Raw genomic sequence first — 26869 nt, forward strand, 5'->3', positions numbered from 1 at the left:
AAAAACGTTACGAGAATTAGGCCTATAAACAAATGTATATAGGCAAGTTTCTGATATAAAGTTACGCTGTTTTTCTGAAATCTGTATTAAAACAATGAAGTTATACGCTATTTGCGGTAGTTTACTTATTTGTTACCGAGAAACTAGTTAAATTACCGTGAAACAAGAAACAAACACGTTTACAAAATTTAAGCCTAAGCGCGACTTCGCGAAGTTACGATCTTTTTGTGTTTTCTGAAAAAATACGCAAAGAAAAGTGAAACCTTTAATGGCAAGACTAAACGATACACTAATGCACGTATTTAATTTGTTGTCGGCGTTAAACTAAATTATATTACTGTCTAAATCACTTATCTTTCTGGAAATGGTTTCTGGCGTCACTTACTCGGCGGCCATCTTGTCTAGTTGAAGGCATACGCGACACTCATCGGTGAAGAGAACGTGATGCTAATCCCGAGCGGTCCATTCGGCATGTTGTTGGGCCCAACTGTACCGCACTGCATCGTGTCGTGGTCGTCCTCGCCATAGACGTCGGGAGTGAAGTTGCGCATCATGCAGCCTATTGCGCACAGTTTGAGTCGTGACACGACGTCCTGTGACTGCACGAAAAGCAGTATTCAACACGGTGCCGTTGCTGTCAGGGTTCCTCCGAGCCATAATCCTAGGTAGCGGTCATCCACTGCAGTAGTAGCCCTAGGGCGGATTGAGCGAGGCACGTCATCGACGGTTCCTGTCTCTCTCTTTCTCCTCCGTGTCCGAACAACATCACTTCGGTTCACTCCGGGACGCCTGGACACTTCCCTTGTTGAGCGCTCTTCCTGGCACAAAGTAACAATGCAGACGCGATCGAACCGCGGTATTGACCGTCTAGGCATGTTTGAACTACAGACAACACGAGCCGTGTACCTCCTTCCTGATGGAATGACTGGAACTGATCGGCTGTCTCGGTCTAATAGGCGCTGCTCATGCATGAAGGTTTACATCTTTGGGAGGTTATAGTAACATCTCTGAACAGTCAAAGCGACTGTGTCTGTGATAAATATCCACAGTCAACGTCTATCTTCAGGAGTTCTGGGAACCGGAGTGATGCAAAACTTTTTTTGGTTTGTGCATTTGTTCTCTTTCGTAGTCTTTGCAGTTGTCACACTCTGCATTGGTTACAGAATATGAGTCATGAGGTAAGAATACATTACCATTGCAAGTAAATGTGATGAATGGTGAGAGCAGGCGAGATACAACATAGACGTCTCAGAAATGAAAACAACAAATAAACGGTGTGAACAATGTTGCAACAAAAGAATTCAAGAGTCAAGACTTCCAAAACGGAACGCAAGTTCAGAAGCTTTAAAAACAAAAAACAAAATGGTTCAAATGGCTCTGAGCACTATGGGACTCAACTGCTGTGGTCAGAAGTCCCCTAGAACTTAGAACTACTTAAACCTAACTAACCTAAGGACAGCACACAACACCCAGCCATCACGAGGCAGAGAAAATCCCTGACCCCGCCGGGAATCGAACCCGGGAACCCGGGCGTGGGAAGCGAGGACGCTACCGCACGACCACGAGATGCGGGTTTTAAAAACATATGTTTTGATAGAGCACAGAAAAACTGTGATCGTTAAACTGTTGCGTTCATTTGTTGCAGCTTATGTGACAAACTATTATGTTTTCGTCGTTTCCTTGGGAGTGACCACATTCACATTCATACGAACACCTACATCGGGCAAGGTGGCATATCTCACTCACTTACCAGTCGTACATATTAGAACCGTCGATGAGAGATTCGTATCATTTGACACATGCACTGTCACTAATGCCGTGCATGACACACCAGACGTGTTTTCTGGTGGAGAATTCGGTTGACTTGCCGCCTTGTCATCAAAGGTTTATGGTGTCCATTCGAAAGCCGCCACTTGCTTTCGTCTGATAATAGAGTAGTACTACATGAATACTCTGCAAATCACATTTAAGTGCCTGGCAGAAGATTCATCGAATCGCCTTCACAACAATTCTCTATTACTCCAGACTCGTACAGCGCGCGGTAAAACACGAACACCTAGATCTTACCGTGTGAGCTCTGATTTCCCTTATTTTATTATGATGTGCAGAATCAACTGTCATTATAGGTCCCTACCGTACACCTCGCTGTTGCAATTGGACGTTACACCACGACACAGACACAAATTTGAATAAAGCGAACAGCAAAACTAAAAAAATAAAAGTTGCCAGAGGGAGGTTTGAACACCGCTAAAAATTGGCGCGTGGCAGGTTTAAACACGGCTCGCCTGCTTCATATTCCTACGCCGTAACCACTTACCCGTGACGCCATTTCTCTTCCGCCGCTGCTCTCTATTACACTTCTTGTTCTGGGATCGTTCACTGTTTCTGTTTTCCCCTTTTTTTTCATAGCCCAGTACACCTTCTTCCAGTTTTCATACTTGATCAGAGTTTAGTTTTTGTAGAGGTGTCCACTGTATCCTATTACCACTAAATCTGAGGGGGTCCGATGGAGAATTTCCCTAGTATGCAAACATTGCATCTTTTCAACTCTAATTTACAAGTTTTGCTGCAAACTTTATGGGATTGTAGGTTTTCAAATTAGAATAGGATTCACTCCTTCAAATGCTCGACGTCACGAATTTTGATGGAATAAACATAATGTTTTAGTATTCTTCCGACTGAAGAATCTATGGATGTGATATCTGGAGATCGTTGAGGCCATTCAATAGTACCCTGCCTGCCAAACAATTTATCATAGTTTTTTAGTTAAGAAGCGCCTCAAAATGACTCCATAATATGCGGGTGTCGCATCTTGTTGCCACATCAACTTTTCCTTAACCCAATGCAGATATTTAAAAAGTGGACTATTTCCCAGTTCTAGCCACCCTTTTTGAAGCACATACAGGTAATTTTCTTAATTGACAGTACCGTTAAAAAATAAGGTCTGATTAGCTAACCTTGGAAAATTCATGCCCATACACTCACACCATGTGAGCTTAATTCTTGTCTCCATCACTGTAGGATCCCAATAGACACAGCAGTCTCTGTTCGCTCTGCCATGCATCTTAAAAGTCGCTCCAAAGAATATCTTTGTAAAACTTGGGATCGGCTTCTTTTCGGATTATGTATAACTCGCGGAATTCCATATACCTGTCCGGACCATCTTCATTTAGGCCTTAAAGCAAAGTAGGCCTATATAGTCCCAATTTCATCCTTTTATAACTCCTTCGTAGTCTTTTCTTGCTGTCCCATACTCCTTGAACGCTTTTCTTTGAGTGTTAGACAGCATAAACCATTGCGTCGCGACATTAAGATTCTCTTCTGTAGTAACAGACTTTGGCCTACCTGAATGAGGAAACCCCGCTGCCTACTCAGTCTCTTCAAATCTTAATTTCGATTTGCGAATACGACTTCCAGATAGAGGTGGTATGTTTGGAAAATGTCCCACAAACAAATCACAAGCATCACTATAATGACGGCCATGTTTCCAAAACAAATACCTGTTGTTCTGTAGTTAACTTTCTATTCATTGTTTCTCAGGAACAACGAAAAACATAACCTCAAACTGCTAGTGTAAACTTACAGTGGGTACCATGCACAAGTTCACATTTAACTACCACTATGCTATGCGAATCAAAGTCTAAGGATGTGGGGGTTGGGCAGCTTTGAATGGAGTTTCCCCTGCGGCGTCCAACGTAAACCTGATTGACGATACAGAAGTGTCCTGAAGACAAGCATTTCGGGTAGAGTATGCTGTTGGCAATAACAACAGAGCATGCGCATGTACCCCAAACCTGTTTGTGTTTCTTGAGCGTGCAGTGAGCGGCGAGCCATGTCCTTCAAAGAAATTATCCTTGCCGTACAAGAAAGGCCAGAAATGTGGTAATCGAATCATTCTCAGTATAGAAATAGCAATGTAGAAATAGCAGTGGAGCTTAATATTGATGGTAAGTAAGAATTTTTACTGCGTCATTCTGTTCTGAAAATCTAATTCACAAACATGTCGCTTACATTTCATTCCACTAGGGCTGAACTATTATTCATTCTACTGAGATCACTGTTTTTTACAGTTTCTGTGCTATTTTCAATCATATTGTAAATGGGTCTCTATATCCATCACATTCTCTTATGATGTTGTGTGAAAGACGTGCTGTTTTGGTTTTAAAACATACATGTTGTACATTCCTCTAAAGGTTTTCATACACTACTGGCCATTCAAATCGCTACCCCACGAAGATGACGTGCTACATACGCGAAATTTAACCGACAGGAAGAAGATGCTGTGATATGCAATCGATTAGCTTTTCAGATCATTCACACAAGGTTGGCGCCGGTGGCGACACCTACAACGTGCTGACATCAGGAAAGTTTCCAAACGATTTCTCAAACACAAACAGCAGTTGACCGGCGTTGCCTGGTGAAACGTTGTTGTGATGCCTCGTGTAAGGAGGAGAAATGCGTACCATCACGTTTCCGACTTTGATAAAGGTCGGATTGTAGCCTATCGCGATTGCGGTTTATCGTATCGCGACATTGCTGCTCGCGTTGGTCGAGATCCAGTGACTGTTAGCAGAATATGGAATCGGTGAGTTCAGGAGGGTAATACGGAACGCCGTGCTGGATCCCAGCGGCCTCCTACCACTAGCAGTCGAGATGACAGGCATCTTATCCGCATGGCTGTGACGGATCGTGCAGCCACGTTTCGATCCCCGAGTCAACAGATGGGGACGTTTGCAAGACAACAACCATCTGCAGGAACAGTTCGACGACGTTTGCAGCAGCATGAACTATCAGCTCGGAGACCATGGCTGCGGTTACCCTTGACGCTGCATCAAAGACAGGAGCGCCTGCGATGGTGTACTCAACGACGAACCTGCGTGCACGAATGGCAAAACGTCATTCTTTCGGATGAATCCAGGTTCTGTTTACAGCATCATGATGGTCGCATCCGTGTTTGGCAACATCGCGGTGAACGCACATTGGAAGCGTGTATTCGTCATCGCCATACAGGCGTATCAAAAATGGCTCTGAGCACTATGGGCCTTAACTTCTGAGGTCATCAGTCCCCTAGAACTCAGAACTACTTAAACCTGACTAACCTAAGGACATCACACACATCCATGCCCGAGGCAGGATTCGAACCTGCGACTGCGTTGGTCCAGACTGTAGCGCCTAGAACCGCACGGCCACCTCGGGTGGCCATACTGTAGTATCACCCGGTGTGATGGTATGGGGTGCCATTGGTTACAGGTCTCGGTCACCTCTTGTTTGCATTGACGGCACTTTGAACAGTGGTCGTTACATTTCAGATGTGTTACGACCAGTGTCTCTACCCTTCATTCGATCCCTGCGAAACGCAACATTTCAGCAGGATAATGCACGACCGCATGTTGCAGGTCCTGTACGGGCCTTTCTGGATACAGAAAATGGTTCAAATGGCTCTGAGCACTATGGGACTTAACAGCTATGGTCATCAGTCCCCTAGAACTTAGAACTACTTAAACCTAACTAACCTAAGGACATCACACAACACCCAGTCATCACGAGGCAGAGAAAATCTCTGATCCCGCCGGGAATCGAACCCGGGAACCCGGGCGCGGGAAGCGAGAACGCTACCGCACGACCACGAGCTGCGGACTGGATACAGAAAATGTTAGACTGCTGCCCTGGCCAGCACATTCTCCAGATTCCTCACTAACTGAAAATGTCTGGTCAATGGTGGCCGAGCAACTGGCTCGTCACAATACGCCAGTCACTACTCTTGATGAACTGTGGTATCGTGTTGAAGCTGCATGGGCAGCTGTACCTGTACACGCCATCCAAGCTCTGTTTGACTCAATGCCCAGGCGTATCACGGCCGTTATTACGGTCAGAGGTGGTTGTTCTGGGTACTGATTTCTCAGGATCTATACACCGAAATTGCGTGAAAATGTAATCACATGTCAGCTCTAGTATAATATATTTGTCCAATGAATACCCGTTTATCATCTGCATTTCTTCTTGGTGTAGCAGTTTTAATGGCAATTAGTGTAGTATGTGCCATTTTGCACCAACATTTCAAATGCACATACAGTGCACTTTTGACCATGAGAAAGGTGTTGTTGACTGAAATACCTTCTTTCGTCAATCAGAGTTCTTTCTGGGAATTAAATCATTAAGTGTGGCTTCAATGGTTATGCCGCATTTGCTGGAAGATCATTTATTTTGATACTTGACTTGCGGTTAGACGCATTATTTCTGGCGGTGGTATACTGAGATATCCACTTCCAGTTAATTTATTTAGCAGTAAGTGATCGAAAGTTCCTGCATCACTCTGCCTCTTCAACTTTTTATTCACATTGACGACAGCTTGTGAAACAACAGAGAAGTAATTCTTATAATAATAACATGCTGATCCTGATTGGTCCAGACTAATGATTTCCCAGTGACATCCTGCAAGTGCTCCCAATGCAGTGGGTAAACTGCCATACCCTAGAATAATCATCTGCAATTTTCTTCATTTCGTCCCGAGAGGCAGGCGCCATGTGTGAGTTAACAAGTTCTGACCACATTGGTGCACACATGTCATTCATTATTGTCGTTTTTTTTTTCACACGGAAGTTAAAGGCCATAGCTCTGAACGCTATTCCTGTCGCAAGATTTCTGAAACAAGAGAGAACATAGCAGTGTATATTTTCGTTTATTTTTAATTTTTTCTTTTCTTTCAGATGAGAGACTGGAAGGATCTGAAAGATCAGTGCAGAAAAGAAGTTACGAAACGATCAGTGTGTGGGTTTGGATCAGGAGCCCCTTCAACAATGCATAGTCACGACAGTACTTTCCTTTAATGTTGTTCCTGCATGATGAACTGATACCATCGAGACAACGGGCAATTTAAATGCAGGAATGGGTACACAGTACACCGAAAGTTCCTTGTCAGACTGCACAGGAACATCTCAACACAAAGAGATTGGTGAGCTGTCTCAATGCACAACTCACCCATTAACTTCCACAAAAAGGAAACGAAATACTAATGCTTCGAGTGAAAACATGCTGGCACTGTAAAAACAGAAAATATTAAGCGAAATGAAAAATTATGTTTCTCATGAGCGTTTTACCTTCTATGAAGTCGTCTACCATTCAGAAATTGAGTTTTCGGAGAAAAATCAATTAGCCGTTGAGTGAAGCTGTGACTGAGAATTCGACTGGTTATTCTTCTCTCCAGAACAATATCAATATCAAGTAAACGATTCTTTGTAATTTACACATCACACATTTTTCGAATCACCTCCATTGTGCTCGGCTTTAAAGCAGTAGGTATTAATGCAACTGTTGAAATTGTGTAATACTATTTTCCTTTAAAATAAAATAAATGTTCTTGAGTTTAGTTTTGTTAATTTCAAGGTAACTATAAATTTTCTTCTGCCGATATCGTTAAATGGAAACTGGTGCAGGGTAGGCCTTACTCTCAGACCTGCATCAATCTCTATCAAAATATAATCAAATGTAGACACAAACCTTCTCATGTATTCACGGAATTTGTCAGGATCTAATCGTAAACTCTCATACAAAGTATTAAACTCTCGAAACAATTCTCTCTGTTTCACTGGAATACTTGAATCTTTCCTTAAACTGAATAAATAGACTTTCGGAAAAGCATTTTCAGCAAGCATCAAATCGGTCAGCAATGCGTCCGACTCCATTGTTTGTTTAATCTCTGGAGAACTCTTATACACGCCGTTGAACTCCACTGGAACCTAGAGTTGCGACTCGCCTTCTGACGTCATCAAGAGTTCTGCCCGTTCCCCACCGCGCTCCATACGCACCGCACCGTATCCTATGGATTGTGACAACTGACTTACGTCTCATCCTACATAGCGTGGTTTTGTTCGTCCGAGAGTACTACAACAGTTCTGTCTTGTGAGACGGAATACAGATTTAGCAGTCCATTTTGGATTTTCTTTTTCCACAGGTAAATGGTAGCAACTGTTGAGATTTCACTGTGCACCAAGGGGATGGAACATCCTTACGGGAATAGGGGACGGATGATTGGCACTGTACCATCGAGTTAGACACACATCTTTCTGGGGTGGCGGGGCCACCACCTTCCCCCCCACCCACCCCCACCCTTCCCACCGGGTTTGCCCTGGGTATGTGCACTCTTTTATCCATTTAGACTGCAGATTAGTGCCGGAACCACAGCCTCACCAAGCAATCAGCATCATTTTCCGCGAACGGAGTAATAGCTAAGTAACATAATGACTGCTAAGGCTGCAGTATTTTTCGTCACTGTCGACAATGTTAAATCTGCGTTTTAGTGGAGTCTCAGACAATGACTGCTAGAAATTCTATAGAATTCTGTAAAGAATAAAAAGACTTTACCCAAATTCCAGGCGGCGCCAAGTGTCCGCTCTATATGTATGACAAAGAGTAAGTTAGAAATGCATCCACCAAGTTTCCTACATTTCTATGTCTTACTACTACTATTAGTGTTACAAGTTGTTATTACAAGTTCTGCGTCACTGATGTGTTACAACTTGGCGGACTACATAAGAATTATACTACTGTACAATAATAATACACTAAAATGAACAATATAATAACATTAAAAGCACACTATCAGTGCAGTTACTAGTGTCGTAGCATTGGGTTGCCAAAAAGAATTTAGTTCGCCCCGGAATGGAAAAATGTAAACCTCTTGCAAAATTAAAGAGGAATAATGCTCTTATTACTGTCTTTCGAAGACCTGTAAAAGGTAGAATTAGTTTCTATTTGATTTCAGATGGAAACTGTAAATATTAAACGGATTTTTAGTTATTTTAGCATTATATTTTTCTTATATTACTCTCATTTCTGTTTCAGCGCAAGAGAGCAGACTACAATATTCGACTATCGAGAGAATATCGAAACAGCTTATCGAGAATCGCAACTATAAACTCTATGCAGCGTTAGCAATCGTTTAGTGTAGCGCAAGCGATCTGCGGAGAGTGGTGTGCTAGCTATGAGTATGGAAATGCGTATCTTTGTGCACGTATTGGAGCGCAGTCCAGCTTTTATTGGCGAAAAACCACTCTGTTGGCAACGTAAGTGCAAGCTACGATTCTTTTTTGTGTGTTTAAATGGAAGTTTGTTGTTAATTTTTATAATCGTAAAGTGTATTTTGTCCGTGTTTTAATTTTGATTTAGAGTTGGATTATTTCAGTGGCACTTAATTTCTAATAGTCGAGCCTTTCAATTATCTAGGAAAAAAAATTGTTTAATTTCATATTATTGCTGTAAACACATTGAAGTATACTTTCAATGTGTTAATTTATGATAACATGTATACTTTACATTAACATTCATAATTTCGAATTTGAGCTGCAATCATAAATTATGACTTTGCTTATCTTTGTTTTTTTTTGCTAAGGCCGCCAACTGTAATGTTGGCAATACCTGTTGTTTTGAAGTGTTCGCCAAAGATCTTTGCTGTTCATGATGCAATGGCGAGTATGAAAGCATTTGTAAATGTTTTGAATGTTCGTGCTCACTAAAGTTAATACCCTAATAAGAAACTAGGTACGGGTAGGAAAAATGATGGCTAGTGCTGCAGCGAGAACTGGAGAAAGCAGCAGTACTAGCTCGGTTATGAATATTAAAGAGAAAGAAAAATACATTGAAGAATTTGATTTTCCATACTGTGATGAGGCAACGAAATACGAAAAGGTCGCCAAAATAGGCCAGGGAACATTCGGGTATGTTTTGTGTTGTGAATCTAGACCTAGTTCAAGATTTTTGTACTTATCGACAATCCAGTAGGATAGGCCTTACATGTACCATTTTTGGTTAAATACTTTCACACGCGTTATTAAACGTTGATTTGTTTGTTTCCCAGGGAAGTGTTTAAGGCACGTGATAAGAAAAACTCGAAGAAGTTTGTCGCGATGAAGAAAGTTTTGATGGACAACGAAAAGGAGGGAGTATGTTTAATCCGATTTCATAACAATACATTTTTACACACTTGTTTGATTACTGCATATTTCTAACGAAATTTTTGTTTCAGTTTCCAATTACGGCATTGAGAGAAATAAGAATATTGCAACTTCTCAAACATGAAAACGTCGTGAATCTGATAGAAATTTGCCGGACCAAAGGTAGTGTTTCACAAAGGCGAATAATTTTAACCTATGGAGATTGCAGAATTGTTCTATGCATAGTGTTTTTTTTACATGGTGCCCTTATGTAGCGCCGGATGGTTTATTTCATTGTCCCCTGGTATAAGTGTCAACAATGCAATGCAGTGTGATCAGAATGCGGGAGTATTCTCAGAGTGCTGAGGAGTATTGTAAAACAAGAAAAAATTGTGTTCGTTGATATTTTATTTATTAAATGTAGTGAAGGTGTATTTTGCAACGGGAAAAAAATCGTGAAAGCAGTGCTTGCTTTTAATTTGCCTTACAGCAGGGGTTTCATTTTCCATGGAAATTTTGACCTGGACATGAAAACTGTAGCGGAGTGAGTGGACCATCAACCCAGTTATGATGGTGAAAGGTAGTACTGGCATATATTTGTATCTTGCTATCCTACATGGAAGAACTGATCAAAATGCTAAGGTTGCTTGAAAAAGTGCAGTGCTTTTCTAAGTGTGGTTCTGTTGGAGATGGTATACTGTTACTGTTCTCTCTTCCCGCATGCGGGTTAGATTCCCAGCGGGGTCAGGGATTTTCTCTGCCTCGTGACGACTGGGTGAACTGTGTGATGTCCTTAGGTTAGTAAGGTTTAAGTAGTTCTAAGTTCTAGGGGACTGATGACCATAGATGTTAAGTCACATAGTGCTCAGAGCCATTTGAACCATTAACTGTTCTCTCCTCTGAACTTTGAATCTACTTACCAGCAAGTTATATGACAACTACATTTTAACATGGACTCTGGACCTCAGTTCTGCTTGGCACATTTCAGATTCACAAATAATTGTCAGGAGTGAGAAATGTCAGAAAAGCTTGAAGTGATTAGTGACTGAATTGGGACTTTTGAATGTTTAATCTGACACTTGCTGAGCAATTTAGAAATATTGTGGTTTCTGACAGTTGTAGCTCATTTATTGTAGTAGCTGTAGGATGTGATTCATATTATATGAAAGTACTTGTATGGAGTATTACCAAGAGTGCCATGTTTTATAATATGTTTGAGCTACTGAGAACCATAAGAGCTCAAAGCACAGAACACAATGTCCATATGAAAGTGAATATCAGCGAAACTGGTGAAAAAGCTTTCCCTGTATGCCCGTATACACGATGTGGGCCTACATGAAACACAGATAAAGCTGGTTCACAATAAGATGAACATATGTGAGGAGCATGCATAAATGCTCAAAATTGATGATGCTATGCTTTAGGTCCTTAAGGTTCTCAGTTACATTAAGTGAAGTTTTTTGAACATTTTCAAGAGGAGCTTTGGCTCTTTTAATGTTGTTGAAACTTTATCTGCTCTCATCATATTTTAAGTTGATTGATAATGTGGAGGTAATGTTTTCTACAGAGATGTGTGTAATAGGTGCTCCATCTGTATTGTGTTCTGAACTGTTTACAATGTGTGTTCCATGGAAGTATGTTCCAGGATCTTTTAAACTGCAGTAGGAACGATTTCATATGTTCTGTACAAGTGTTCAGTTTGCCAGTTTATTGCTGAGCAATCAGCTGTTGAATTTTTCATGAATTTGTACGTGACTCAGCTTGTAGGCCTAGAAGAGTAGCACTAAATACCATTATTATTCTTTAAATTGTGTAAAATTGAGGTAGGCCTATTTGGGTTTAGTTTTCCCGGTTATTATGCCTAAAAATAACAGTAGTTCCTGAAAAGGGTTTGAAACTTATGCCATGGCAGCTTTTTGCCTTATTTGGCAGAAGAGAGCAATTTCTTTTTCCTTTGGTTACTGTTAGCAGGTGGTTATAAAGAAGTTTAACTTTGTCTATTACAACAGATCTGTGATACATTATAAAATAGGATGATGATGTGGTCAATTTACACAAGGCAGTGCTTTGTCTGAGCAGCAGTTTCCATTCACACTGTGAATGTGGCATTTATGTGACTGTTTTGATACTAAGATTAAGGTAAATATTTCAAAACTGGTGATTCAAATCTGAGGAGATTATCAAAAGTATGGCTATAATGCTTTGTGTACCGCTGTGTAGTTCTCGTGACAAAAAAAAATTTGATTGTATTTTGTTATCACTGGGGTAGGCCAAGATTGCCATGCTGGATGATGAAGACATTATTTTTGTCTGTAAGCCAAACAAATTTAAAATGTGAAAATACGTCTTTTGCAATTGCATACTCTAAAGTTTTTGCCTAGCTCATTTATCGGCTGTACAAAACATTTACATATACCGTACAGGAATGTAGGTAATAGTGTAGCAAAGTAACAGATGAATTTGTAACTTTCTGAATTGCAAACAATTTTGTTGCTTTTTTCCTATGTTTATAGAAATTTGGTCCCTTGCCCATGTGAAAGTGTAGGCTTCCTTCCCCTGTTTGCCAAAACTTTTTCGTGTAGTTCAACACTACAAACTAGATGGAAGCTTGAACTTCCACTAGGGGTGACTTCAATGTTGAATTTCGCACCTGTAGTTGGTGACTCTTTTTGATTCCTACCTGTCATGACATTTTATCATCAGTGTGACAAATCTTAAAAACAACAGTGGGTTGTTGATAATCTTTAATGTGTTACAAACTAAAAGCATATTTTTTGTAGGACACTAATTGGAGTATGAAAAACACTGAATAGGGCCATTTAGTGATCCAGTATAATGTGAAAAGAACTTATACATTGACAACTAAAGCTAAGTGTTGTGACAAATACAACACAAAAGTGTGGTGGCAGTGTGAAGGTATCAAACTGTATGTTGTTGCACATGCCCAGTTGACCGGTTTGCAAACTGTTGGCAGTGACCACTAGACTAACTCCTGGTGTACACTGCAGATACCATTGTGGCCTCAAACTGTAATCGCAGCAGATCTGTCTTCAGATCTAAGCCTGTGCGGCAAAAAATGTTAAGCCAATGTGTGTGTGTGTGTGTGTGTGTGTGTGTGTGTGTGTGTGTGTGTGTGTGTGTGTGTGTGTGTGTGTGCGCGCGCGTGCAGAGGCTAAGTTACAAAGGTTTAGTTCACTTGTACAATGTCTGGATCATGAACTAACACAAAAGAAACAAACAAAAAGGTTATATTTATGTGAGGTGTGTATGGATCTCACTGCAGAATGTGTGCCTTAGGCTTCCTATGCGTATCCAGAGAGATGCTGCAGGGTGAAAAACTCATTCTAGAAGGCTTGTGTGATATCTACAGAAAATTGCTTTTGGCCATTCAGCTTGACATTGCCACTAGATCTGTGTTGTAGAAAGACCTTACAGTTAAGGAGTTTGCGATGGAATGGGGGAAAAAAAACAAGGAAGACCATAAAAATTGTTCAGTATGAGAATGTTTTATATTTTGTGCTAATGTATATATGCCCAGAACGTGCTAAACACAACAAGAAATTTTGTTCCATCCATTAACTGGTAGTACTTCTTGGGCAATGATATGTCTGTGTTGTTGAGATTTAAGATGAATTACTTTACAAACTCTTAATGTCTTTCAGTGTGTTGGTTTATTTAACCTGGGAAACAATTGTCAGTATAGGAAACTAACATAAATAGCAATTTGTGAGGGAAAATTGAATAGGCCATCAGATATGACCACTTTCTGGTAGAGGTTTCAATTGTACAGCAGTGAAGCAAAGGTACCAACAGCATTAGACAATGTGATGGCCAAAGGAACTGACCACAGAGGACTGAAATGGTACATAATAATACAATAATGAAGACTGCTGGGGGGTATGGAAACATTGATCTGAAGAGAGATTACCATTCAGCATACGGAGGAAAAAAAATTGTAAGACTTGGATTATCAGGTGTGGGAGAAACAGCAAGCTGTATTAGTTATAAATTTTAATGGTCTTCATGGCAGTGTACTGTAATTAAAACTATGTGATAATGGCAACGAACCTTGGACCACTATACTTGCTACCCAAGTACAAAGTTAACCACATAACCAATTGTAACAAATATATAGCTTAAATTCTTCACAAAAAGGTGGGGTTTTATGCTGGAATTTTTCCATTAAATTTAAATCCCGAACTGGAGAAAGAGGAGGGGTTCAGTCTTCGTCCTGTTAAAAACTGAATGTGTGCAGTTAATAAATGTGCCTATTATTTAGTGTCATTGCAATACATGTAACTGTGTAGCACATACAGAAATTAGCAAATGTTTACCTGCTTACTGAAAAATATGTATTTGACATTGTGTTCTCTTAACTTATGACATGAAAACAATTTTAAGTTGCTGGTTTTTTCCTTCCCATGTGCAGCGTCCCAGCACAACCGTTACCGGTCCACATTTTATCTGGTGTTCGACTTCTGTGAACATGATTTAGCTGGCTTGCTGTCCAATGTTAATGTGAAATTTAGCTTGGGAGAGATTAAAAAAGTAATGCAGCAACTGCTAAATGGCTTGTATTACATCCACAGCAACAAGGTATGTTCTTATTTCACAAATAAACAAATTACATTAAAGAAACAAACAAACAAGTAATAGTGGGATGTTACAAATATGAATGTTTTATTTTGAAATTAAGTTTGGAGCGTAACTCTATATACATTAACTAAATTTTATTCGTACTTTCAGATACTACATAGAGATATGAAGGCTGCTAATGTCCTTATTACAAAAAATGGCATCTTAAAGTTAGCTGACTTTGGTCTGGCAAGAGCATTTAGTGCAAATAAAAATGGTCAAGGGAACAGGTAATTCTAATTTAAGTTCCCTTTAAAGTTTTTGCTTGTTCTTTGGCCTCTCATTGTATCGTGGACAAAAGACAGGTGAGAGTAAGTTAAAAATTTATGATTAGTTTATAGTGACAGTAATATCTGAAACATATACTCTTGCAACAGGCTGTCTTACTTTCATCGCTTTCAAATCTTGGATTATACATTTTGCATCTGAAATGCATACATTCAAACTTCATAAACGGAACAGTCTATAACTTAGATGTGGAATGGTTTTAATGATATTTTTAACAGCACCAAATTTACTAATTAAGCAGTCCAAATAAAAAAAATCATTATGCATGAATCTTTAGTGGGTGTGTCTATAAATTATATGAAATGCCTGCTACCTTACCTGTGGTAATAAGCAGAAAACTTTTGGAATTATTTTATTGTGAGGCTCTTATCTCTGTTTTTAACACATTTTCTTCATTGACCATCGACCATTTCTCTGATAACCACATCCGTTTTCCACCTTAATGTTGCCTGTCTTAAGTTCAAACAAGTGAAGGCTACTGTAGCCATTGTGATGTCAGTTAGACTCTGTACTAGTTATTGAGATTTTTGACCTTTCTATCAGAATTTTGATTTGTCTTTAGCAGTCCGATGGAATTAGTAAAAGTTCCATGACATTGGGACTGAACAATTTCTCTGTAAGAATGAAAGTGGATACCGCAAGTGCATGTCATGTGAAACATATCTTGCTCTTTCCATTCATGATACCCAGAAGTTTCTCTGTTAGTACAGTCATGCTGTGATGCTTGTTTTCAGTGCAGTTTCACATTATCTGCTGATAAACTATAGGTTTATGGGATGTCAAACCAGATATGGATTGGATTCAAGACTTATTATGGAGGGACGGTCATTAGTCATATATATAATCTGTTAGATAACATTGTCATTTCTTGTGGTCTTTTCATGGATAACAAATTTGAATACGAGGCATCAAACGTCGATAATGTAGGAAAAGATTGCTACTTACCGTAAAGAAGACGCGTCAAGTTGCAGACAGGCACAATTAAAACACTCATATAGAGTGTGTGTGTGTGTGTGTGTGTGTGTGTGTGTGTGTGTGTGTGTACTGTTGGTTTATTACACTATTTTCAAGCATCTACTAGAATCTGTCAAAACTGCAAACACATGAGCATTTGCCTTTGAGTGATTTAATGTGGAATGGCCACAAAAATGTACTTGAGCAGAAGGCAGATACTGAACTGATATCCAGTGCCGGAATAAAATGAAAGGGTAATTGATTCATGTACGAGGTCTTTGCTGAGTTTCTTGTTCTTCTGATTCTTGAGTATTCCCCCCCTTAATCATATGAATAATTTCTTTTGTCTCATCATAAATGCTTTCGATATCTTCGTATGCAGAACTAGTTAGCATATAAACTTGTGCAGCTGTGGTGTGTACTGGCTTTGTGCCTATCTTGGTTATGATAAAAAAAAACATCATTCCCTATAATATTCATCACAGTTAGCCATCTTCCTATTTACTTATTCATTATTAGACCTACTCCAGCATTGCTACTATTTGATTTTCTGTTTATAACCCTGTACTCACCTGACAAGAAGTTCTTTTCTTTTCTTCCTGCTGTTGCGTTTTGATCATAACCACAACAACTTCAACTATCCATTTCCGTTTCTAAATTCTCTAACCTACCTACTTGATAAAGTGATCCAACATTCCATGCTGCGACCTATAGAATGCCAATTTTGTTTTTCATGGTGACATCTTTGTGAGTAATCCCCTCTGGAACATTTTTACCGGTAGTATGCTATTATCATTTAACTACACAGTAGATATGCATACCCTTTCGTAAAATAAGGGCTGTAATTAATCCCTGGTCCCAATTGTTCACAGTACTTGCATGGCAAGGTCATGTTCACTAATGTTACAAGACCGAATTGTTGCCCCAGCAGGTACTAAAAAAATCTGCTGCTGCTGCTGCCCTACAAGAAACATGTTGGTCTGGCCTCTCCATAGATGTTCGTCTGTTGTGCTTGCACCTACTGTACGGCTGTTTGTATCAGAGACAGGCAAGCCACCTCACATAGGCAAGGTTCATGTTTTTTCTTGTAAGTCATCAGTGTTCCAGTTGGTTTGATGTGGCCTGCCACAAATTCCTCTCCTGTGCTAATTTTACCATCACAGAGTAACACTTGAAGCCTGTATCCTCAGATATATGTTGCATGTATTCCAATCTCTGTCTTCCTCTGCAGTTTTTACTCTCCACAGTGCCCTCTAGTACCATTTGTGTTATTCCCTGATGTTTTAACACATGTACGATCACCCTTCCTGTTCTTGTTAGTGTTTTCAATATGATCCTTTCTTTGCCAATTCTGCAGAGAACCTCCTCATTCCTTATCAGTCTGCCACATTTTAAATATGTTCTGTAACACCACATCTCAATCACTTCGGTTCTCTTTTGTTGTGGCCTTCCCACTGTCCACAATTCACTACCATGTAATGCTCTGCTCCAAGTGACATTTTTGTAACTTTCTTCCTCAAATTAACCTGTGTGTTTGATACCAGTAGATTTCTCTTGGCCATAATTGTCATCTTTGCCTGTGCTAGTATGTTTTTTATGTCCTCTTGATCATGTTGAGTACGACAGATGACACTAATATTAATCCCCCAGGGGGGGTCCACAACTCTTTTGTGGATACATCTGTGGCGAGCACGGGACTCCAAGCTTCCAAAAAAGAGCCTACTCGTGAAGATTTTTTACGTACTCCGACTTCACAACCATCGATTCCTCCCTTATCTCATCGTCCTGTTTCCAAGAAGGCTCATAAGAAACCAAGTACCTCTCCTCCGCCACGGCATGTCTCATCTACAGTGCCACTTGGCGGTAACCCCCCTCGGCCGTCTTCCATGTCGCCAAGGAGCACTACTGACGGCCGATCCACCAGCCGATTGTTGGTGGCATTAGCTGCCCCCGAACAACCCATGGATCAGGATCTTTCTGCCTTCGGCTTAATGCCGTTCCACGCTGTTGGCTGCCAGCTCTCAGCAGTCATTGAGTTGAGAGCAACTGTGGTAAGATTCTTCCCTTTTCTGCCCAACCTATGTCAATTATCCACTGGAATATCTGTGGCATTAGAGCCAATTGGGATGAATTCTTGATCCTCTTACGATGCTACTCGCCGGTCATCTTCTGTCTTTCGCTTTGTTTTCCCTCATTTTAAGTTAGTCCGGTTTGATTTCCCCTTTGTTGATGGCACTCCAGCACATGGGGGACTTACGATTCTTCTCCATGATACTGTCCATTATCACCCAATCCCCTTAAACAGTTCCTTCCATGCTGTTGCTGTCCGTCTTTCCCTTTCTGGATACACCTTCTCTCTTCGTACCGTATACATTCCATCATCCATACCGATGGCACGAGCTGATCTCTTTCATCTCCTTGGTAGCTCCTGCCGCCCCCCCCCCCCCCCCCCCCCCTCCCTATTTGCTGGTAGGGGACTTCAGTGCCCACCACCCACTTTAGGGATCTCCGCGTCCTTGTCCGCGAGGCTCCCTATTGATTGATGCCCTCCATCAAGCGGATCTTGTTTGCCTCAACACTGGGGAACCTACATTTTTGTCTGCCTCCATGACGAATTTCTCTCATTTGGACCTTTCGGTTGGTACTGTTCAGCTATCTTGGCACTTTGAATGGTTCGCTCTTGCTGATACACACTCGAGTGACACATTTTCCATGTGTCCTTAGATTGCAGCCACAACTGCCGTCTTTGTGCTCGAGACACTGGAAGTTTGCCCAAGCCGATTGGACACTTTTTACGTCTCTAGCGACATTCGATGACCATCACTTCCCTAGCGTCGACGATCAGGTCACTCATGTTACGGAAGTTATTCCTACAGCTGCGGAGCATTTAATACCTTGCACCTCCGATTTGCCCTGGCGCCCACCAGTTCCTTGGTAGAAAGAGGTGTGCCGTGACGCAATATATGAGCGGCGACGTGCTCTTTGCGTTTTCCGCCACCATCCTACTTTGGCCAACTGTCTCCGCTATAAGCAGTTACATGCGCGATGCTGTTGCGTCATCCACGATAGCAAGAAGGCAAGCTGGGACTTCTTTACTAGATCTTTCAACACCTTCACTCCATTCTCAGAAGTTTGTAGTCTAATTCAATGGTTATCTGGCACGCCTAGTTTCTCCCTGATCTCTGGGTTCACTGTCACGCATGATACCTTAGTGGACCCCGTCACAATTTCTAACTCATTGGGTCAACAATTTGCTGAGATTTTGAGCTCTTCAAATTACCCACCAGCCTTTCTCCCAAAGAAACGTGCAATGGAAGTGCAACCTTTTGCTTTGTCCTCTCAAAATATCGAGAGCTATAATACTGTTTTCTCCATGCGGGAACTCCAACACGCACTATCTTCTTCTCGCTCTTCCACCCAATGGTGTCCACATCCAAATGTTGCTGCATTTACCATACCATAGTCTGTGTTACCTCCTTCGCCTTTATAATTGAATTTGGACCGACAGTACTTGTCCCAGAAGATGGCAGGAAGCTATCATCGTTCGTGTTCCGAAACCTGGAAAAGACAATCTCCCCTCTAGCTATTGCCACATTTCTCTCACGAATAGTGTATGTAAGGTTTTGGAGCGTATGGTGAATTGCCGTTTAGCCTGGTGGCTGCAGTCTGTTAGTCTTTTAACACCTACCCAATGCGGTTTCCGAAAGCATCGTTCTGCAGTTGACCATCTTGTTGCTCTCCACTTATATCATGAACTATTGTCTCAGGAAATGCCAAACTGTAGCAATATTTTTTGGTCTGGAGAGAGCATACGATGCCTGTTGGAGGACAGGCATTCTCCGCACACTGTTCTCTTGGGGCTTTCAAGGTCGGCTGCCCCGTTTTATTCGTGAATTTATGGCAGAGCGCACATTTAAAGTGCGGGTGAACACTATTCTCTCCTGTACTTTCTCCCAAGAAAATGGGGTACCCCAGGGCTCCGTGCTAAGTGTTGTACTGTTTGACATCACCATAAATCCAATTATGGATTGTCTCCTTCCCGAGTATCTCGGGCTCCCTCTTTGTGGACGATTTTGCGATCTTCTACAGCTTTCAACGGACCAGCCTTCTTGAACATTGTCTTCAAGGATGTCTCGATCGCCTCCACTCTTGGAGCATCTAAACCACTTTCCGCTTTTCTCCCAGTAAGAACGTTTGTCTCAATTTTTGGCGTCGTATGGAGTTTCTTCCGCTGTCCCTACATCTAGGCCCTATCAACCTTCCATTTGCAGACATCGCTAAATTCTTGGGTCTTATGTTTGACAGAAAACTGTGCTGGTCCTCCCTCATTTCCTATCTTTCGGCTCGCTGTCTGTGATCCCTTAACACCCTCTGTGTTCTCAATGGTACCTCCTGGGGCACCTCCTGGGCACCTTAGTGTGCTCGAAATTGGACTATGGAAGCATAGTTTACCCCTCTGCTCGGCCGTCTATTCTTTGGCATCTGCACTCTGTCCACCACCGTGGATTGCGTTTAGCGTCCGGAGCTCTTTACACCAGCCCTGTGGAAAGCATTTATGCAGAGACTGCTGACCCTCCGCTGTCCAATCGGTGAGCTGTCCTTCTGAGTCGTTATGCTAGCCATTTGTCTTCCATGCTTGCTAATCCAGCCCATTACCTTTATTTCGATGCCTCCTTGGATTTAGGGTATGCAGGCCGCCCTTCCTCTCTTCTACCACCGGGAGTCGGCTTCCATCAACTGCTATGTTCTCTTTCCTTCCACTTTCCTAAAACTTTCTTGACAACTGGGGGTACAGCACCGCCTTGGCTTCGGCCCTGGACCTGCCTGCTCCTTGACCTTTGTCAGCTTCCCAAGGATGATAACCCCCTTCTCTCGTTTATTGTCGGACATCTGCTGCTCTATGCGCACAAATGAAGGATGCCACATTTATTTACACTGACGGCTTAAAACATCATTTGGTGTTGGGAGTGCCTATATTGTTGGTGACACCCCTAATTGGTTTCGGCTTCCCGATCAGTGTTCGGTTTTTACTGCGGGGCTTTACGCTGTTATCTAGGCTATCAAATACATCTGTTGCCGTCAGTGACTACAGTATATTATATGCTCAGATTTGCTCAGCTCTCTCCCCAGTCTCCAAGCTCTTTATACCCTGTCCACCCTCTGGTCCACCGGATTCAGGACTGCCTCCACTTGCTCGGCATCTCTGTGGCGTTCCTCTGGATCCCAGGACACGTTGATATCCGTGGAAACGAGGCGGCCGATATAGCGGCCAAGGCCGCAGTCTCTCTTCAGCCTGCTGTTCGCATGGTTCCCTTCACCGATCTACAGAGTGCTTTGTCATTGTGTTGCTCTTTTATGGCACGCACATTGGTCTGCAGTTCCCAATGCGAAAGCTAGAATTTTGTGTGTATGTTTGTATTTGTTTGTGTGTCTGTCGACCTGCCAGCACTTTCATTTGGTAAGTCACATAATCATTATATATATAATCTCCACCTTCCCTACCCTCTGGCTCCTACCCTTGTAACCGCCCCCGGTGTAAAACCTGTCCCATGCACCCTCCCACCACCACCTACTCCAGTCCTGTAACCCGGAAGGTGTACACGATCAAAGGCAGAGCCACGTGTGAAAGCACCCACGTGATTTACCAACTGACCTGCCTACACTGTGAAGCTTTCTATCTGGGAATGACCAGCAACAAACTGTCCATTCGCATGAATGGACACAGGCAGACAGTGTTTGTTGGTAATGAGGATCACCCTGTGGCTAAACATGCCTTGGTGCACAGCCAGCACATCTTGGCACAATGTTACACCGTCCAGGTTATCTGGATACTTCCCACTAACACCAACCTGTCAGAACTCCGGAGATGGGAACTTGCCCTTCAGTACATCCTCTCTTCTCGTTATCCGCCAGGCCTCAATCTCCGCTAATTTCAATTTGCCGCCGCTCATACCTCACCTGTCTTTCAACAACATATTTGCCTCTGTACTTCCGACTCAACTGACATCTCTGCCCAAACTCTTTGCCTTTACAAATGTCTGCTTGTGTCTGTATTTGCAGATGGATATATGTGCGTGCGTGCGTGCGTGCGTGCGTGTGTGTGTTTTGCGCCTTAGTGTGCTCGAAATTGGACTATGGAAGCATAGTTTACCCCTCTGCTCGGCCGTCTATTCTTTGGCATCTCGCGCGCGCGTACTCCTGTCCTTTTTCCCCCCAAGGTAAGGCTTTCCGCTCCCGGGATTGGAATGACTCCTTACCCTCTCCCTTAAAACCCACATCCTTTCGTCTTTCCCTCTCCTTCCCTCTTTCCTGATGAGGCAATAGTTTGTTACGAAAGCTTGAATTTCGTGTGTATGTTTGTGTTTGTTTGTGTGTCTATCGACCTGCCAGCACTTTCGTTCGGTGAGTCACATCATCTGTGTTTTTATATAGAGGGAAACATTCCACGCAGGAAAAATATATCTAAAAACAAAGATGATGTGACTTACCATACGAAAGCGCTGGCAGGTCGATAGACACACAATCATACACACAAAATTCTAGCTTTCGCAACCAACGGTTGCTTCATCGGGAAAGATGAAAGGATGTGGGTTTTAAGGGAGAGGGTAAAGAGCCATTCCAATCCCGGGAGCGAAAAGCCACAGACCGGGTGCTAATGACCGTAGCAGTTCTACGCCCTGAAACCATGTTGTTGTTGTGGTGGTGGTGGTCTTCAGTCCAGAGACTGGTTTGATGCAGCTCTCCATGCTACTCTATTCTGTGCAAGCTTCATCTCCCAGTACCTACTGCAACCTACATCCTTCTGAATCTGCTTAGTGTATTCATCTCTTGGTCTCCCTCTACGATTTTTACCCTCCACACTGCCCTCCAATGCTAAATTTGTGATCCCTTGATGCCTCAGGACATTTCCTACCAACCAATCCCTTCTTCTAGTCAAGTTGTGCCACGAACTCCTCTTCTCCCCAATCCTATTCAACACCGCCTCATTAGTTACATGATGTACCCATCTAATCTTCAGCATTCTTCTGTAGCACCACATTTCGAAAGCTTCTATTCTCTTCTTGTCCAAACTATTCATCGTCCATGTTTCACTTCCATACATAGCTACGCTCCATACAAATACTTTCAGAAACGACTTCCTGACACTTAAATCAATACTCAATGTTAACAAATTTCTCTTCTTCAGAAACGATTTCCTTGCCATTGCCAGTCTACATTTTATATCCTCTCTACTTCGACCATCATCAGTTATTTTGCTCCCCAAATAGCAAAACTCCTTTACTACTTTAAGTTTCTCATTTCCTAATCTAATACCCTCAACATCACCCGATTTAATTCGACTACATTCCATTATCCTCATTTTGCTTTTGTTGATGTTTATCTTACATCCTCCCTTCAAGACACCATCCATTCCATTCAACTGCTCTTCCAAGTCCTTTGCTGTCTCTGACAGAATTACAATGTCATCGGCGAACCTCAAAGTTTTTATTTCTTCTCCATGGATTTTGATACCTACTCCGAATTTTTCTTTTGTTTCCTTTACTGCCTGCCCAATATACATATTGAATAACATGGGGGAGAGGCTACAACCCTGTCGCACTCCCTTCCCAACCACTGCTTACCTTTCATGCCCCTAGACTATTATAACCGCCATCTGGTTTCTGTACAAATTGTAAATAGCCTTTCGCTCCCTGTATTTTACCCCTGCCACCTTCAGAAATTGAAACAGACTATTCTAGTCAACATTGTCAAAAGCTTTCTCTAAGTCTACAAATGCTAGAAACATAGGTTTGCCTTTCCTTAATTTATCTTCTAAGATAAGTCATAGGGTCAGTATTGCCTCACGTGTTCCAACATTTCTACGGAATCCAAACTGATCTTCCCCGAGGTTGGCTTGTACCAGTTTTTCCATTCGTCTGTAAAGAACTTGCGTTAGTATTTTGCAGCCATGACTTATTAACTAAAACCATAAAAAACACTAATATTAATGATTAATGAAAACCATCTCAGCTGTATAATTACAAATATATTTTTTATTTTTTTAAATATTTTTTTAACACTGCTTTCATCCTTTAAACATCCTCAGGCTGCAGTTTCTCCACTAAACTGCTGGGTTGCACATTTTACGTTGACAGGCAGGCAGGAAATAATGTCAATCGTATCCTCCTTGCTTTGCGTGTCAGGAGTTATTTTGATTTCAAGGAAGCAGAATTCCTTAACTCTTTTCGGCCTGGCCTCCAGCATGGAATACATCATAATCTGACATTTTATGAAGAATTATTCCAGGAAAGCTACAAATAGCTCAATTAGTAGTGCTTACTCCTTACTACAAGTTTGTTTCAGTTATAGCACCTTTGTTAAGTGAGCCTGTAGATGTTACAGTTAGTGAGTCTACTTATGGGTTAGTTGGAATAGGTGGCCATATTACATCAGTGAATAAACTGTCGGCTGTCTACTTATTGCTAGATTTTTATAAGTTGTGTAATTTTCATTTTTGTAGAAATTTTCTATGACGTGCTTTTGAAGGCTAGATTGACAATTTATTCTTGTTGATGCTTTATGTTTACAGAATTTCATTGCTGTTGTAATGTTATCTATAATATAATTGTTATAAACTTTCTCAATCAAAATCAACATCATTAACGATTATTAATTGTTTGGAACCTACAGGCAACGTAATTGATGGAAGTCCTCGTCACCCAAAATCCTCAAAGATACGCCTACTTTAATTTGATGATCAATTGAATAATCAGTTTACCAATTTAATATGAGCTTACAGTACTCCAATGTAACTCAACAAAATAATTTCAATCCAAATATAGTGCACGAACTGTGTGGAAAACACATGAAACCTAAAAACAAAATCATAAACAAGGACATAAAATTAACAAAAGACAAACAAAACAAAAAGCAACTTATGTACAGACAATATATTCAGTACAAATATTGACTAAAATAGACCAAATCTTAAACAAAAGAAACATAAAACTAGCATTCCAAATAATGACAATCCAAAGACAAAAATTTGATTTGGAAAAACCAAAATTAATGATTTTTACCTACCCAGACATACACAAAATTGTGTGCAACAAATGCGCCAAAATTTGTATCAGTCAAATGGGATGAACCTTCAGCATTAATGTACGTGCAAGAAATTATGGCAGCAATCAGTCCAGCTTTCACCTACATCTAAAAACCCAAAATCACATTAAAAGTTCTACACAAAACAAAAAAGGACACACTATGAACATTCTGGAAGAGTTAGAAATATACATGCACAAGAAAAATCATCTAGAAAATTTTGTTTCCATTTGGAAATCGAGGTGGATAAAAATACACAGTAAATGAAAACAAAAGTTAACTATAGATAGAATCATAACAAAATTATAATAGCAGTGAAACACAACTAACATCTCTGACTAGCAAAGGTTACTTTGTAAAGATAAAGCATCAGTGAGAATAAACTGTCAGTTTAGCTGTCTTTATATATACATATTGTCCAAGCACTTTGTTCTTGGTGTTTCTGTGTTATTGACAGAAAGTCATTGAGTAAAACAGAAGTGATTTCTGGCGCTCCCCAAGGTAGCATTATAGGCCCTTTGCTGTTCCTTATCTAAGTAAACGATTTGCGGGACAATCTGAGCAGCCATCTTAGGTTGTTTGCAGATGATGCTGTCTGTCGACTAATAAAATCATCAGAAGATCAAAACAAATTCCAAAAGATTTAGAAAAGATATCTGGATGGTGCAAAAATTGGCAGTTGACCCTAAATAACGGAAAGTGTGAAGTCATCCACATGAGTGCTAAAAGGAATCCGTTAAACTTCGGTTACATGATAAATCAGTCATATATAAAGGCCATAAATTCAATTACATCCCTAGGAATTACAATTACGAACAACTTAAATTGGAAGGAACACACAGAAAATGTTGTGGGGAAGGCTAACAAAAGACTGTTTTATTGGCAGGACACTTAGAAAATATAATCGATGTACTAATGAGACTGCCTACACTACACTTGTCCACCCTCTTTTAGAATACTGCTGTGCGGTGTGGGATCCTTACCAGATAAGACTGACGGAGTACATCGAAAAAGTTCAAAGAAGGGCAGCATGTTTTGTATTATCGTGAAATATGGGAGAAGGTGTCACTGAAATGAGATAGGATTTGGGCTGGACATCATTAAAAGAAAGGTGTTTATCGTTGCGACAGAATCTTCTCACGAAATCCCAATCACCAACTTTCTCCTCTGAATGCGAAAATATTTTGTTGACACCGACCTACATAAGGAGAAACGATCACCACGAAAAACAAGGGAAATCAGAGCTCGTACGGGAATATATAAATGTTCGTTCTTTCTGCGCGCTATACGAGATTGGAATAATAGAGAATTGTCAAGGTGGTTTAATGAACCCTCTGCCAGGCACTTAAATGTGATTTGCATAGTATCCATGTAGATGTTATTGTTCCCAACTGCTTCTTTTAGATATTGTGTGTCACCCACCCTTCTGTATAGCTAACCCCTATTTTGTTGATGATTTTGGTGTATTTGAACGATTTTACATCTACAGGTGTAGTTGAAAATGGCATTATGGCTGAAACAACCTCATAAGAGTAAGCACTGCTAAGTAAACTATTTGCAGCTTGCCTGGAATATGTCTTTTTCAGGTTTATTCTCAATTTGTATTCTGCACTTGTTAAGACTGTTCCCATTCAACAGGTCCTGTAATTCTTCTTCACCTTCACTGATGATACCAGTGTTGTCACAAAGTGGTATCGTTGATATTCCTTCATCCTGTATTTTAATTCTTTCTTGAAATATTTTTATTTTCGGCATTGCTTATTTGGTGTATAGAACGAACAGTAGGGGCAAAAGACTGCATCTTACACTATTTTTAATTGGAGTACTTTGTTCTTGGTGTTCCCGTCTTTGTGTTCCCTGCTGCTTCTTGTACGTATTGTCACCCATCTTTCCATATAGCTTTCTCCAGATTTGTTGATAATTTTGAACTATTTGAACAATTTTACATTGTCGACAAGTCCCATGAGCGTGACTTCTTATGC

General features: G+C 41.1%; 1 protein-coding gene across 1 annotated transcript in view; it reads left to right on the plus strand.

The window, feature by feature from the left end:
- Positions 1–9455: 9455 nt before the first annotated feature.
- Positions 9456–26869, plus strand: part of LOC126259923 (cyclin-dependent kinase 9) — a 39200-nt gene continuing 21786 nt past the window's right edge. The window contains exons 1-5 of the mRNA XM_049957014.1: positions 9456–9713; positions 9854–9938; positions 10022–10112; positions 14359–14525; positions 14676–14794. Coding sequence (XP_049812971.1) covers positions 9553–9713; positions 9854–9938; positions 10022–10112; positions 14359–14525; positions 14676–14794 — 623 coding nt within the window. The 5' untranslated portion in view covers positions 9456–9552. The remainder of the gene's footprint in view (positions 9714–9853; positions 9939–10021; positions 10113–14358; positions 14526–14675; positions 14795–26869) is intronic.

Source organism: Schistocerca nitens, chromosome 5, assembly GCF_023898315.1.
Source record: "Schistocerca nitens isolate TAMUIC-IGC-003100 chromosome 5, iqSchNite1.1, whole genome shotgun sequence".
NCBI classification, from domain to species: Eukaryota; Metazoa; Arthropoda; class Insecta; order Orthoptera; family Acrididae; genus Schistocerca; species Schistocerca nitens.